At 38.2% G+C, this 16,816-nt stretch overlaps 2 protein-coding genes across 2 annotated transcripts in view; one reads left to right on the top strand and one right to left on the bottom strand.

Moving 5' to 3' along the window:
- The window catches only part of LOC111319982 (eukaryotic translation initiation factor 3 subunit D), a 30,861-nt gene that overhangs the window by 1,869 nt on the left and 12,176 nt on the right, over nucleotides 1–16,816 (bottom strand). Inside the window, exons 7-11 of the mRNA XM_022922693.2 lie at nucleotides 8,494–8,589; nucleotides 7,940–7,988; nucleotides 7,071–7,284; nucleotides 2,298–2,427; nucleotides 831–970 (exon numbers count right to left, since the gene is read on the bottom strand). Coding sequence (XP_022778428.1) covers nucleotides 831–970; nucleotides 2,298–2,427; nucleotides 7,071–7,284; nucleotides 7,940–7,988; nucleotides 8,494–8,589 — 629 coding nt within the window. The remainder of the gene's footprint in view (nucleotides 1–830; nucleotides 971–2,297; nucleotides 2,428–7,070; nucleotides 7,285–7,939; nucleotides 7,989–8,493; nucleotides 8,590–16,816) is intronic.
- LOC111320004 (uncharacterized) lies at nucleotides 13,376–15,113 on the top strand. Its single transcript, XM_022922710.2, has 2 exons — nucleotides 13,376–13,964; nucleotides 14,842–15,113. Exons 1-2 carry the CDS (start codon nucleotides 13,507–13,509, stop codon nucleotides 14,918–14,920), a joined length of 537 nt encoding a protein of 178 aa, XP_022778445.2. The 5' UTR covers nucleotides 13,376–13,506; the 3' UTR covers nucleotides 14,921–15,113.

Here is a 16,816-nt window from a genome sequence, read left to right as displayed (position 1 = left end):
ATCTCAGCTGAAGTCATCATAAGAGTACAAGTAAACAAAATACTTGAATGCTTTAAAAAGAACAAAATATGATTTACTCGCACTGAGCGATCACTTATAACATGTTTTGAGCAGTAGTAACAAACAAAATAAAGATAAAGATAAGAGATTCACTTATTATCAGGATGAACACTACTCCTGGGGTCAATCTAATTACTGTAGTGCAATTAGCAAACATTTTGGCAAACTAGGACCTTTAACCCAGGCTTAATAACCAGCCATTGTTCTCCATATGAGACCACGCTCCTCCTCTTGCCTGGGAGGAGCAAAGAATTAAATCAAAAGGGTCTTGCAAGCCTATTTTAACCTCTTTACCCCTAATCAAGATTCCTGCAATCATAAGCTCCCCCCACCCCAAAACACCCACCCACCCCTCCCACCTACCCCGAATAAAATGAACTGGAAAGTGTAAACCACCACGCTGAAATGAACAAATCATTGACATATATACCCTAGTTGAATCAATTTACCTTAAAATATTGGTAAACTGAAAAAAGTCTTTACATACATGTGCCAAAGAAATCATACAATATCAGTGACAATTCTGTTTCAGTCACATTCTGTTTCACTATTGCTTTACAAGTGGCTCATTGATTTACGATGGGATTATCACAATTATAAGAGTAAATAATTCCCTCTATAAAGGAGAGCTGCAGAAGAAATAGAATAGCAGGCACCATGTAATTCAATACCTGTTCAAGACCAAGGTACTTAAGTCTGATTTCTCAATAATCATTCGTTATACCAACAAATTATTACCTCTGCTACTTTAAGTTTACGATTTGTCTTACCCTAGTTTGAGATATTCTGATCCAGCTAGTATGGAGCTTGCAGTCCATTTTGCCAATTTGCAGCTGTTGTTTCTTAATGCTGTTGCCAGTACAGCACCACGCTGGGAATCTAGCTTCTGACGCCAATCTACACCAATTGCCTGTCAATTTTAAACCACTTCTCAGTCAATGGTAGGATTTGACACAATTTCAAGAAAACATTAAGAGACAAGATCATAGCAGGCCATACTTGCTAACTTGAACTGAGAGGTATACCAAAACACATAAATTTAATAACAATGATATACTCTAGGCCATGAGATAGTTTTAGGATGTCTACAGGAAAACTACTGGTGACGTTAATGTTCTTGGTACATTATCACACTGTATTGTAAAGAAAAAGGTTGCAATTCTAAGTCAACTACATTTGAGTTTTCCTTTTCATTCTCAGTCAAGTTAATTGAAATATAACAATCAATGAATTGATAAGAATGGATAGCAGTAGTTATTCAACATCAGTTAATAATCATGATCATTGATCATCAATTATTATTTTTATTGTGAGTAATAATGTTTATTCACAAGAGGGTGGCAAAGGGGGGGGTTCCAATCACACTTTATGCTGAATTTTTCTACTAAATCATGCATTTTTTTAACCGATCATGTGAAAAGGAGTAAGTACACTAGGCTAATATTGTAAGATTCCAATCTATTGGATGTATCATTCAAAACAATTATTGCATCCAACATTTTTTATATTGGAATAATTGTGTTTCACTTGTCACTCCTTTTTGTTCAACAAATAGACTTATTTGTCAAAATTAGATGCTCCAAGAGCATTTATTTGGGCTTTGTTTTGCAAGGGGAAAGATGTAAGGGGGAAGATGGCTGACATTCAGACTACCTTCTAGGTCAAAGAATGTTCACTTATCATGGAAATCTAATTTGTAAGACATGTAAATCACCCAACCCATCCTTGTCAAATAGCAAATCATGCATCAGGTTGTGATGCCCAGTTCCTCCATCTCACAGAAAATTTGGGTTCAACCATGTGTCACACTGCAAATTTTGGGGCCAATATGCATCATGCAAAAATACTTTTGCCACCCTCTCATAAAATTGATGAAATACTGCTGTCAGTGGCCACTTCCCTAACCCCAGGTGGTTTTTGAACAGGAGTTAAGTGATAAGTTTTTTGTTAGGTTTGCTTAATTAATATTCAGTGCTTCAGAGATTTTTTCCAATTGACCAGTTGAACATGAGGAGTATTAGTCAATGTTTCACGAAAAATAGAGATGATTGCTCACCAAAGGTAACATTAGTAATAGATAATGACCCAAGTACAAGTTTGTCTTTGATTGCTCAGTGATTATTGATACCATGAACTACACTAATATCATTGAATGCTACTTATTCAATAATCATTAGTTTTTCTCATGAATTTTTATTACTATCAATAAATCAAATTTTGCCATAGGTAGCACCTACCCTTGGGTCCCATTCATTTAGTGTCTTGATATTGATGTATGCTTCTTCTCCATTTGGCCCTAACATTACAGCATCATGTTCACATCTCACAATCAGCTCAATGCCATCACCCAAGTTCCATTTACGATACCTGAGTGACCAAATCACAATTTCTCCTTACAATGAGAATACAATAAATGGTGAGAATAAAGAAAAATATTAATTAGTGGCTTGTTAGTCACTCTAAAACCAAATTCTAAAAACTGACATCCTAGGAATCGCACGGCAGACAGTAAGGAGAATTACTATTGCATGGTTAGCAATAAGCATAAGTACATGTAGGTCAAACAAATCTATGTAATTTGATCCCAATGTGACACTAAAGAGCCAAAAAGCACTTGTTATAATGTACATGCTACCAGGAGACACAAAGGAAACCCCTTCGAATGGGTAGAAAATCCTCCGAGAGAGGACAAAAAGAGACAACATAATTAACTGACACATGACAATCAGAGAGTGGCAAAGGGTTAAAACTCGAGATGTGATTAAATCAAAAGTAATGTGATGCATGAATTTTACAGAAAGGTGAGCATGATTCCCGAATTAATTTATGAACCGGTGTGAAGCCATATTTGCCTCCCAAAATATACATGACCAGTGAATTTTTTCATTCATTTCATGAAAACCTCATGACTTCCCTGAAACCTTGTACACAGGACACAGGAAAAGAGAATTGAACTTGTCTCTTCAATGTACATGTAAGTGACAAGTGAATTTTTAACCCTTGTGTACAAAACAGGATTAGGACCCCCCCCACCTTGCTACCCTCCACTAGGTCCAGTCAGTAAGGACTTTCAGCAATCTTAACATTCCAGCTGTCCGTCTATGTGTCACATTTACCTGGCATAAATAACAGCAGAGTGATTCCGCTGGTGTATCACTGTTTAAATCACATAATACAGAAATATTTAATTTACTTAATTCTCCAGGTGGAAACAATTAAAAACTTTTGACTTTTAGGCAATGATTACTTGTAGAATGGTACACAACAGTACTTTTCGGAGAGCCAAACCAGTAAATAAGCCTAATGATACCCAGGACATGAACAATATATGATTAAATATTGTTGAAGATTTATTATTAAAGATTATTTTGGCTTGTCTTAATCATGAACTGTCTCAAGGTCTGGATATAGTATGTTTTTGTATTTGATCAAACATGGTGATAAAATGTCTCCGAATTATACATCACACCTGGCTGGTAACTGGCCCAGGTGTGTGAAAAGATCCAGACTTTGTTATTCCTCAGATATGTAATCACTACAAGTATTGATAAACTAGAAGTGAGTAGCTGTCTGAGAATAAAGAGATGTACAAGTAACCTAATCCATCAGAAGAAAAAACCAATACAGTGACCTCTCACGCGAAAACGTTCCAAATGGTTTGCCGTTTACGCACGGATGCCGTGTGTATGCCCTGCACTAGCCGTGCGAACGGATTGGGCATCCGTTCGAACGGCTCAGGCTATCCGTGCGAAAAAAAATTGCATCTGTTCAAACGGCTCGGGCTATCCGTGCGAAAAACATTTGCATCTGTTCGAACGGGTCGGGCTATCCGTGAGAAAAAAAATTTGCTTCCGTTCGAACGGCTCGGGCTATCCGTGCAAAAAAGTCATGATTAATTCACTCTAGCCGTTCGCAACTTGGTCGCTCGAGCAGGAGTCACTTTTTGTAAACTTTTTCGTAAATTTTGTAAACTAAGTATGACAAAATTAAAAATTCAGAGAAATCTTGAAAAAATGTTGTTTACTTTGACACAGACAGCAGGAGACACTTTGTATTCTTGCATGCGTAATGATCCGTGAATTCACACGCAAGGCAAAATACAAAATTTCTACCACAGGCCACCCAAGCTCTCTTTGAGAACCACACAAGGAACACAATTTGCATATTTATAAGGATTTGTATGGGATTTTCTACAAGATAACCACAGAGAGAGTTCAAAGTGAAAATATTAAATAAAAATGGCTCACCTTGTTCCATACGTGTGTTGTTTGCTCCTGGTGTCATTATTTTACTGATTTCACTTGATTTTAGCAGTTTTTTTTTAATCCTGGTTTTCTACCACATAAAGAGAAGACAAGGCCGAACACTTCTTTCCGGACAGCCTGCCGAACGAAGTAAAAAATCCCAAGCTAAAATGTACCCACGGCCACAAATCCACCGCAGAATTCAAGGGCAAAGGTTGATCTTTCATTTCAATTCTCTAGCCACACAATTTCATCCCGGCGATCGGCGCCAGGCGGCTCTTCGTGTCCTCAGTGAAACGCTAAAACGATGGTAGACGTCCGAGTACATTTCAACCACGACACAACGACCGTTGGAATCGGCTTGGTAACCTCGTCATGTTGGCAAACCAAGACTCGCGGGGGTACTAGACCTCAACTTGTCAACAAAACTTCTTCTACAACCGCGCAGCATCTTGTTTACAAAATTCAAAGTATAAAAATCGTATAGAGCGGTTTTGCGAAATGGCTCCGAAAGAACGTAACGTCACCGGCGAAAGCTCTACAGAAACCGAGGAGATACATTCATTTTTCATAAGCCATAAAACGAATGAACAGTTGACGCAACGCCGCGAACATACACTTGACAAGCAATGCCGCTCGAACATATCATACCGATCGTCTTTCCTGCACGTTTCGCCTTTCCAATGAATGCTTTTACGACCTCGCTTTTACCAACTCCAGCCTGGCCAGTAATCAATAAATTGTGACCTTCAAACGCAAAGTCCACCATTTGACTCTGGTCCACATTCACCTTAACCCTGAAGTATTAAATCAAAATACAACATCACCTAGTGATCGCTTGTAATGAAGAAACTACAACATGCGAATATATTGGAAAACTTGAAGTTTTTAAGAGCGGGAGACATCCATCCATCCATCCATCCATACACACATACATACGTACGTACATACATACACACACACGAGAAAAAAAACAACGTAAACCCTGAATTCAAATACTTACATGATTGAAAAGAAATAACAAGTTGACAGGCTACATTTCTTCCTGGGTTTCCTCCGAGTTTTGCAAAAATTTCGCACGTGCAAACAAGATGCTGCGCGGTTTTGATTGGGTGCTTGAGACAATGGTACATTTTAGGTTCGATCTGAGGGGACCCCGGGTTGTAGAAGAAGTTTTTGTTGACAAGTTGAGGTCTAGTACCCCCGGGAGTCTTGGTTTGCCAACATGACGAGGTTACCAAGCCGATTCCAACGGTCGTTGTGTCGTGGTTGAAATGTACTCGGACGTCTACCATCGTTTAAGCGTTTCACTGAGGACACAAAGAGCCGCCTGGCGCCGATCGCCGGGATGAAATTGTGTGGCTAGAGAATTGAAATGAAAGATCAACCTTTGCCCTTGAATTCTGCGGTGGATTTGTGGCCGTGGGTACATTTTAGCTTGGGATTTTTTACTTCGTTCGGCAGGCTGTCCGGAAAGAAGTGTTCGGCCTTGTCTTCTCTTTATGTAGTAGAAAACCAGGATTAAAAAAAAACCGCTTAAATCAAGTGAAATCGGTAAAATAATGACACCAGGAGCAAACAACACACGTATGGAACAAGGTGAGCCATTTTTATTTAATATTTTCACTTTGAACTCTCTGTGGATATCTTGTAGAAAATCCCATACAAATCCTTATAAATATGCAAATTGTGTTCCTTGTGTGGTTCTCAAAGAGAGCTTGGGCTGCCTGTGTTTCTGCCAGCTCAGTTTCCCTGAATTTGATGGAAATGTCTTCTAAGAAATATAACCTACTCTAAGATTTTCAATCTGACCAAATACAGAGAAGTTCTCGTTGTATATTCATTGCTTATTACGCGTACAGGAATGTCGATGTGATTTTGACACTAGTTGCTGGAACGACCTGAGGGTACGCTTGTTGTCTTGACTGTAAACGTGGAATTAGGAGTTACACCTCTAGCGTGGATTAGTATATAATTTTGACATTTTAGATATCTTAATATCGCGTCTTTTGCTTTTAGGCTTATCGTTGTTTTGTGGTTAGATGTTCTGAGATACTAGCGCACAAACGGCTGTCGTTTCTCCGCGGCAAAGGCAATAAAAAAATTATTCTTGAAACTATGAATTACAACGCAGATCAGGATTTTCGAATCAATCAGTTGTCCTTTATTAGAAAATGATCGAGCTGTTCGTTCTTATAAAGCTGCAAAGTCGCTTGTTCCAGAATAAGAGTATTACGATTACGATTATTATCTTCGGTCGTCTGGCCGATCGACCGCAGCGGTTCAAAATTAATTATTAAATTTTTATTCACTCGTCCATTCGTTCAACCACATACGTTCAAAAATTTTTATCAGTTCATCCGCTCGACTGCATCCGTGCAGTTATATTTTGTCAGCCGTGTATCCGTTTGACTACACCCGTTCAAAAATTTTTGTCAGCCGTGTGTCCGTTTCACTTTATCCGTGCAAGAATTTTCTTCATCCGTGTATCCGTTTGATTTCATCCGTGCGAATAGTTTTTTCAACCGTATTTCCGTTTGACTTCATCCGTGCGAATATTTTCTTCATCCGTGCATCTGTTTGGCCGTTCCGTTTCAAACGGCTTGGCTATCCGTTTCTCATCCGTTCGCTTGCCGTGCGTTCACTGGCCGTGCGTTCATTCCTAAGGAACGTTTTCGCGAGAGAGGTCAGTTTACTTGTGCATAATTCAAAATGGCAAAACCCCATCATAGACCCATCTGTCAATCCATGTTATTAACTACACACCTGTATGCCACAGAAGCTACTTGTGCCTCATCCTCATCAGTAACAAATGGGTTAGAGTTAGGGAATACTTTTTTGTCTTGCCCTTTCTTCAGGCACTGCTGTGAGAAGTTTTGATTGATGAATGTTGCTTCAAGGCCAAGATTTGTGGGAGAATTAATTCCATTTCCTTCATCAAAAGCCACATCATGTGCAGTCTCACTCACTGTAAGTAAATCTAAAAATAAAAGAAATCAATGCTACAAAACCCATTCTACTAAGACGACCTGAATGCACTAGCAGATGCCAGGGACTTACAACCTACATTGAAGAAGATTATGGATAATGTTATACTTGATATAGACACAATACTGAAACAATACTAGAGCAGAGCCAAGTGAACACTGTCAGATCATTGCTACATGTACTGTACATGCTGTAGTGTGAGAAACACAGAGAGAGAGAGAGAGAGAGAGAGAGAGAGAGAGAGAGAGAGAGAGAGAGAGAGAGAGAGAACATAAACAGTAAATAAGGCACATAAATTATTTGATAATGAACATGGTGATACTGTTGTGTACAGTGAGTAAGATGGGGTTGCTAAGAGTAGAGAGAGCTGTGATGTCAAGTCAAGTGTGAAATCCATAGCCATTGGATTTTTGGTTATCATACAGAAATATAAGGAACTACAGTGCAGCACATCTGGAAACACTCTTCACGAAGTCTGAAAATTTATTCATAATTGTTGTGAAGTATTATAGTCTCTGTTAATCAAACAAGGAAGTCACATGTTCCAAGTAAATTTTTATGATTGAAGAGTTCTCTGTAGCTCATTTATTCTATACCTTTCATAGTAACACACAAAAACAAACTTCTTTCTACAAATTGCAACTTACCAAATTCAGAATCATCTCTCTTGTCAAAAAACAACTTTGATCCAACTCGCTACCAAAAAAATTGATAACTATCAGGAAACTAACCAAGAAATAGTGCAGTTATGGGCAAAGTAATATTATTGATGTAAACTACATTGCACCTCTTACCATCATCCTCTCAGAGCTGTGCATTGTACCCTAATATGATATGACCATTGAAATGAATAAAATTGCGTGCAACAGCAGAATGATTTTGGTTTAAGTTTCACCAAAAAAAAAACTAGTAATTGAATAGGACTTGAACAGTTTTACAAATGATTGTTTAAAAAGAGAAAAATTGACAAAGAATTGCATCACATTGCATGATGATTTCATGTGACACACCAAGCAAGTGTATGGCCATGAAGTGGTTATGTATTTGGCTGGGAATAGCATGGCTGGGCTTGAATAGTAATGGTGGAAAGTGAAGTGTCCCATACTAAGTACATATGTACACATACCACCATCACACTTGCTTAGTGAAGTGAGTAACAGCCACCTTTAAAAACGGGCTAATTGTATAAAAATAACAATACCTGCACTACAACATCCCAGGAGTACACAGATCGCGTTGCAGTCATAAGTGTGGCTATTATTGCATCAGTTGCAAAAACATTTCCCTTGGAAAGCAACTGAAAAAAAATTTGCATGGCCAGTTTTTAATAATACAGTAACAACCATGCACTACAATGGATATTTACCAAACTTGCAATGATTTATCTAGATTGTACATTACACTAAGCTGGTAAAGTTCAGTTTATCTTGAAAACAATGGTTATGAAATTTATTTAGGGAGAAAATAATCCAGAAATGAGGAAGAATTTCTTAGCAATTAAATGTTCATTTTAGACAGAACAGAGAATTTCAATAAAACTAGTAAACTAATGTTCCCTCGAGTTTTCAGCTTAGTTTACCATATTTATTCGTCTATAAGCCGAGACCCTAAACTTCAGTCGGTTTTGAGCGGGAAGGATCTTACAACATGTAAATTGAAAATACTTGGCTATAAGCCGAGACCATATTCAGAGAATTCCATTCTCAAACAAACTGAAATGAACGCAAAAGTTTCGGAACAGAAAAGAGTTTCAATGCAGTATTGCCGTCGAAAACAGTTCTGAGATAACCAGAGAGTAAGTCATCAGTGAGTCACTTGAGGAAAGATCAAGAGAATCTCTTTAATGGAGAAAGGCTGACAGTTTCTAAAGAAACTGTTTGGGGCTGCGTCAGTGGGGGTAACGAAATAATTTCAATATATCAACAAAGTTGAAATGGTAAATTGGCCACTGTTATGATTATAAAAGCTGACGTTTTATGGCTTTCCGTGCTACCTAAGTGTAAGGAAAGATCGCAGATTGCCATATGTTGCTTAGAATGATTAGGTAAATTAAAATGTCTAGCAACTGGTTTCGATGTGTCCTCGTCATTCCTCTCCAGATTGCGAAGGTGTTCTCGGAATCGGTCTTTAATGGAGAGCTTGAGATGTCAGCGTAACGCACAACGAAATATCCGCGGCTGGAGGAGAGATTACTTATTACTGGTTTACAGAGCAGAGAAGCCAACGTAAGTTTTCTTTTAGCATGATCACAAATTTCAACACCGTAACATGTGATGAGTTTGTTTACCAATCGTGGGAATGGGCAATTCTGATTGGTCAGTTTCGAAATTCTTAAAACACTTTCGCAAGATCCATACATTCATTCAAAGCCTGCAGAATCTTAAATACTCTAGACAGCATGGAAGATGAAGCAATCTACTCGGAATAAACGGAAGAACTAGCAGATGAGGAGATGGACAACGAATTCCACGCTGACACTGAGGACAAACAGTAAGCCGTATTCACTTCGCACCGAAAATAACAAACCGCTCCCTTTGAAGCAACCACATAAATAAAGTCAATGACCAACTTCAACTTGTTTTGTTATTTACTTCTGCATGCAACGTCTCGACTTATAGGCGAATATATCTGTTTCCTTTGAATTTGCTGTTTCAAAAAAATAATGTTTGGAAAAACACTCGGCTATAAGCCGCGAACCCTTCTCTAGCTCAAATTTTCGAGATTTTGGTAAAATTTTGTGAAAAAATCGCTCGGCTTATAGATGAATAAATACAGCAACAAAGTTTTTAAAGTGCTACTACGACGAAATTTTGATGTTGTGTTTGTTACAAAGAATCATTTATATCAGGTTATTAAGGAAGACTGTAACTTAAAATTTCATTGAAATGAAGATTTTCACCCCTCAAACTGGAAAAAAATAGCCCTGAAAAGTTGTTTTTTCGCGTCCGCCATCATGAATTTACGTTCCAGTGAGCCTGCGGTATAGAGCTGCGGCTACGCGCTTTTGGCCTATTGTCTTTTTGTCGTGACATCATTTTCTTAATTTCTCACGTATTAAATTTGCTATTGTCTTACATACATACATACATACATACATACTTTATTTATTCCAGAAGCAGACTATGTATACACTAAGAGGAAATGGAAAATATGCTTCCAGAAAAGGAAGTTAAGAGGTTATCCCTATGTGAAAACTCCCTAAAAAATAAGTCTAAATGAAAATAAAATACTTAGTTATAATTAAATATTTAAATACAATTTAAGCTGAGATTTAAAATGCTGAAGATTATCAGCTTCCACTATGTTTCTTGGTAATTCATTCCATAATTTAACAATCCTAATGAAGAACGAATGTTTATAACAATTTAGTCTTGCTGGTTTGACGTAAAGTTTGTACTGATGATTTGCTCTCGTACATCTAGTTGTGGCAAAATCAAAAAAGTTTCCAAAATCTAAATGGTAAAAACCAAAAATAATTTTATAACACTCAATTAAAGATAGATAAGTTCTACGGTCTGAAAGAGTAGGCCATTTTAGCAATTTGCATCGATCTTCGTAGGACATGTCTCCTTTGCGTTGATTTAAAGCAAGTCTTGAAGCTCTTCGCTGTACATTCTCAAGAGCATGGATGTCCTTGACGAGGTAAGGACACCAGACAGGTACCACATATTCCAAAATTGGCCGTACAAGAGATTTATAGAGCATAGAAAAAATATTTGCATTAGCGGTGCCTATCGAGCGTTTAATAGAACCTAGGACTTTATTCGCTTTGTTCACAGTTATACCAATGTGGTTACTCCATGAGAGGTCCTTAGTTATTATAACACCGAGATCTTTAAATTTATCTACGTCTTTCAAGGGCTGTCCAAAGAAATAATTGGTCACTGACTTATCACGTGAATGTGTAATTCGCATAGATTCACATTTATCCGCGTTAAAACGTAGTTGCCATTTACAAGCCCATTCGCCAATATTGGTAAGATCTTCCTGAAGACGCTGACAATCTGTGATCGGGTCAATTATCTCTCTATAGATCTTCGTATCGTCTGCATATAATTTGATTGTGGACGATACACATTCTGTTATGTCATTAATATACAGCAAAAACAATAAAGGCCCAAGGATGGTCCCCTGTGGAGTGCCGGAGGTTACATACGACCAATCAGAGTAAGATCCCCTAATAACTACACGTTGTTTGCGACCAACCAGAAAATGTCTGAGCCAGTTAAGCAGACAACCGTCGATGCCATTACTTTTTAATTTTAAAAGCAGCCGCTCGTGAGGGACACTGTCAAAGGCTTTAGCAAGATCGAGAAAGACGACGTCGGTAGGAGTGGAGAGATTTCGTGATTTCGCCCAGTCATGAAACGTTGATAATAATTGAGTTGCAGTAGATCTTCCTCGCAGAAAGCCGAATTGATTGTTGTTGATAAGGTCAATTTCACGCCAGAAATTAAACATCCTGTCGAAAACAATTTTTTCACCGATCTTACAAGGGATTGAAGTAAGGGAAATTGGGCGGTAGTTTTCTCTCGAAGACTTAGGACCCTTCTTGTGTAGAGGTGTAATATCTGCGTGTTTCCATTCATCAGGTAGGAGGCCAGCAGAGAACGATTTGTTTAGCATATAGGTCAACGAAGGTGCTAATTCCGATGCACACGATTTTAAGATGCACGGCGCGATAAGGTCAGGCCCAGGGGACTTGTTGGGCTTGAGTTTTAGGAGGAGGCGGCTTACCTCATCAACACAACAATCAATGTTTGCAAGCTTCTTGTCGACAATACAATCCTGTATAGGGAAATTTACATAATCTTCAGTGGTAAATACCGAAGAGAAATATGAGTTCATGCTTTGAGCAATACCAGAGTCGTCTGTTAGAACAGATCCATCAACTTTCAAGGAGATAAGAGTGTTAGTACCTCTTCTCTTAGACTTGACAAAATTCCAGAAAGGCTTAGGGTTTTCATTTTCCTGCAGATCAAGCGCTAGTTTCTTTATATATGACCACCGCGCTGTGTTACAAAGTCTCTTAACTGAGTTGTTGAGTTGCCGATACTTTTCCCAAATAACAATTTTGTTACTTCTGCGCGCTCTGTGATACAACGATTTCTTCTTTTTACACAAAACAATAAGCTCCTTGGTAATCCAAGGGACATTTAATCTCGTTTTGCTCTTGCGTTTGGGAATACACTCGTCGACTGCTGCGAATAATAAATCTTTCCAGCAAGCCCAGTTATGATTGATATCGCTGTCGAAGAAAGCGCAATGCCATGGAATGTAGGACAGCAATGATCTTAGGTGATCCCAGTCAGCTTTACCATAGCAATACAACAGCTTTTGTGATCTGCGCTGGATATAAGGAATACCAGATAACAAAAAAGAGATAGAATTGTGATCCGAGAAGGGTTCCCCAACTGCCAAATTGTCTACGAGGTCGGGCGAAGTAGTGAGAACTAGGTCTAGGATGTTGGACTCTCTAGTAGGTTGATTTATTAACTGTGTCAGAAAATTATCCTGGACGACGTCCATCATCAGCGTGTAAATGTCAGAGTGCCGTAAAGCTCTGTTATTCAACCAATCAATCTCCGGAAGATTAAAATCGCCAAGAAGAATCAACTCGTTTGTCGAAAGCTCTTGCAAAGCAGCTTGCAGGTCCTCTAAAGGCTTGGGATCATTATTAGGCGGTCGATAGAAAACTCCCAAGATAATTTTTCGATTGTGCGAGAGCAGAAGATCGACGAAGATGAACTCTGAGTCCTTCTGTAGAGTGTCACGAGGAACCGCTTTGATATAATCTCGCGTAGCAATCAATACCCCGCCTCCATGGCGTCCATTGAGCTTTCGGTCCCGTCTAAAAACCGTGTAATTAGCTGGAAATATTTCACCGTCTGGAATTGAGCTGTCCAGATGAGTTTCAGTTAAAACAATTATATCGTACCCCAGAGCAGCGATGGCCAAATCAAGCTTACCCGTTTTATTTATAATGCTTCGTGCATTGGCGTAAAATGTTAAAAGACGAGTAGACTTTGGCTTTTCTATAGCATTATGCTGTTGGTTACCATTTGGACCAGGATTCGGGTTTATATCGCCGCTCAACTGGAGAAGAATTATTCGATATCTTGCAACGGAGTTAGGATAATAACTAATTCTCGACGAAGAAAAGCCCTTGCTGAGAATTGATGAAACAATATGGCGCCTATCCCAAGACGTTGTGATGAAATTAAAGTTCTTTAAAACTATAGCATCATCTTGCGGGGCCAAGACGAAGTCGTCAGCTGAATGCGAAAACACTTGGGATTGGCCTAAATCAGCCGCTATTCCGCAGTATAGGAGAAGTAAACCCAATATAAAACATGAAAGAACGGAGCGTCGAAATAGACGACCGACCGCCATGACACACATCGCACTTTGGTCTTGCTCCTTTCTCACTAAGAAAATGTCTCATTCACCTTCACCTTTGTCTTCGAGCGAAAGTTATTACAGTCACGGCGAAAGTGAACCAAAGAGCTTTCCTGAAAAGCCGTTGCTCGAAATAGGCGGATACGATGACTCTGTGGAGCCGGTTCCGACCGAAGAAGACGCTGCATTGTATCTTGAGCAGCTTGCCTTGGAAGAGGAGGACGAGCAGATTTTACTAAGTCGTTTTTCCGGGGAGGAAGACATCGGAGATTGGTATGTATTCCGTGTTATGAAATACAAAAGCTTTCACAATACGAATCGAGAGAATAAAACTGATCGAATATGTTTACTGAGTCTCTATAGTTCTACTTCAAAGCAAACCGCTTTGAATTTGCAAAGTTCACCGTAAGCATAGAGATATCAACAAGATGATCCAAGATCATAAGTCAGGCTACAGGTAGACATGCTGTTATGCATGAAATTTTTTTTCATCCCTGAAAGACACCAATTCCACAACAACACACTGTCACACATTTTTGGCGCAATACCCTAAAAGGTATCACAGGACCTGCTGCTGTGGACATTTTGAGGCTAAACAGCCTAAGGGGTACCAAGTCCACCTTTTTTAACCCATAAAAGGTACAATGAGCACCCCAGTCCTTTTTTTAAGGAGTTCCCCTTCCCAAGGGTGATAAGTACATGCCAATTGATGCGTGTGTTAAAAAAGATATATTATGAAATTGTAATCGTAATGGTCTGAAAGCAAGGAAGTATATTTCATCGTGAAAACATTGTATACACAGCATACCAGTAAGGACCTTCCCTGATTTTCTCTTTGAATTAATTAAGGCAGACATCAATAGTTGGGATTGCCTCACTCTTGTGCTGTTGTCTAACTTTGAATTTGATTTTGTTCCTAAAATATATCTGTTGCAGTCTTTTCATTTTTGGAGCCGGTCCTAAATTATCATAACTATATATTCATCTGTGCTTTTGCATGTGTCTGATTTGACGAAGGTCCATGTTAGATGTGCAAGACAAAAATTGCATTTCATAGTGAATAATACCTGTTTTAAGTTTCTTTGTAACAATGTTAGTAATAGCTTGTACTAATGATGGTATACCACTTATTTTTATTTGTTTATTGCAGGTTCACAAGTATCTTCATAAGTCAAGGAGAACATGTACTTTGCTCTGACTGTTTGTTGAAAAATAAAAGTAATACCTAACAGTAACTTGCAAGCCACAATAAAAACCCTGTATTTCCCCTGTAGTTATCGAAAATTAAGTTTTCCAACTTTCTTTTTTGTATTATTTAAACCACTGGACAACATCTCATAGCTATGAGCTTTAATTTGGACTGATATCTCAGCTCCACAAATATTAAGACTCGTGTATAAATCTGCCCTTTTTAGATGCCTGTTGATGCCCATGTTATGATATAAATTATTTCCTCAGTCAGCTATGCAACATAGGGTAATGGAATTCTGATAACTACAAGACTTTGCTACTGGGTAACACATTGTATAAAGCCCTAAAGCAGAGCATTGTTTACAAGAGCAGTTGTGTTCTTCTCTCAAACAGTTCACTGCAGTTATTTCATATGCACTTATCTGCACTCCTCTGAGTTCACAATTGTCATTGAAGGAGTCTATAGTCTGGAAATACTGTACTAAGCCCTGAATAGATGGTACTTCTAACAGTACACATGTACCTGAGGGATGGCTTCTACCATATTTGTCTCTTGTATGAGAATCAAATATCTTACAACTCCCATTATCAGTATGATATTGACACTGTTTACATTCTATTGTCAGAATAAATGAAGAGTAATTTTGTGACACAAGTGATTCAAAAGTCCTTTCTGTAAACATACTGTAATGATATTCCTCGATTATTGAATCACAATAATGTAGATTACCAGTGTAGCTTTCACTTTACTAAAGCTGGTAATTTTTCTCAGACAAAGCAATCATTGACAGTAATTCTGTTTGCATTAAATAAAACTGCCCTGTACATCATGACAGTGTTGAATACAATTAATTACCCATCTCCAAAATTTGTACCAGGTATGTGCTCCTTTTATCTTATTAGAAATCAGAGCAATCAAACTCATAGCAACACATTGTTTTCCAGCATTTTCATCAAATTACATAATATCAACTTGACTATATGGTGCCTTGATTATTAGAATAGGATCAATACCAGGTATAGGAGACCCACAATTTGTTTCAATGTCATTGCACACATTCAGTGTAGCACAATGACCTCTGTGGCTTGCATTCTTGTACACACTTGTTAACGTATTACAGCTATACAAAGATAGATACAGTTTTGCGACCACCCCAAATGTCACGCAAAAGTGGTCGTTAATGACAGGTGGTCGTTTAAGCAGGTTTGTGAGTGACGTCATCAACTTGAAATTTTTTTTCGGTATCCACGATACACACATATATATATATTTAAATTTGAATATACAGGTACAGATAACTTAGTCATACAAAACACAACAAATCAATAATTTTTGATAAAATGCTTTTTATTGCAAGCACTAGGATTATAATTATTAAACAACGCGTGATCTATCGTAATGGCAGAAAAAAACTTGTAACTTTGGATTGTTTTGTGTGCTTGTCAAATTTTACTTGCTCTATCGCGTTTTCAATGTTTAACAAAGCGTCTACAATTTCAGGCTTCAAGTTATTTTTGAAGCCGAATCATTTTAGTTCACCAACCATTCTAGCTGCTTCCTTGACCGTGATCTCAGGAAATTGTCTTCTGAATTTTTGCTTCCTTGTTCTTCGTTGTCTTCATCAGCATCTGATTCAAACCCATTCTTGGCTTGTTCGATCAAACGCGTTTCCCAATTTGGATCATTTACTCCATCACAACTTGTCAACAAAGCATTATCCTGATTAGCATATTCTTCTAAGGTAATGCCATCTAACAAGGGTAGAATTTCCTCAGCAGTAATGACATCTTGACTATTTCCTTCGCTCTTGGCAACCTTGTCTACACTAATAAAACAAATAAAAAACAAAAAAAATTAGTTACAGTATTTATTTGACTATAAGCCGAGCGATTCTTACAGAAAACTTTGCCAAAATCTCGAAAATTTGAGCTAG

Source organism: Stylophora pistillata, chromosome 10 (genome assembly GCF_964205215.1).
Source record: "Stylophora pistillata chromosome 10, jaStyPist1.2, whole genome shotgun sequence".
Taxonomy (NCBI): Eukaryota; Metazoa; Cnidaria; class Anthozoa; order Scleractinia; family Pocilloporidae; genus Stylophora; species Stylophora pistillata.
Note: the sequence above shows the minus strand (reverse complement) of the source record. Positions and strands in the feature narration are given on the sequence as shown.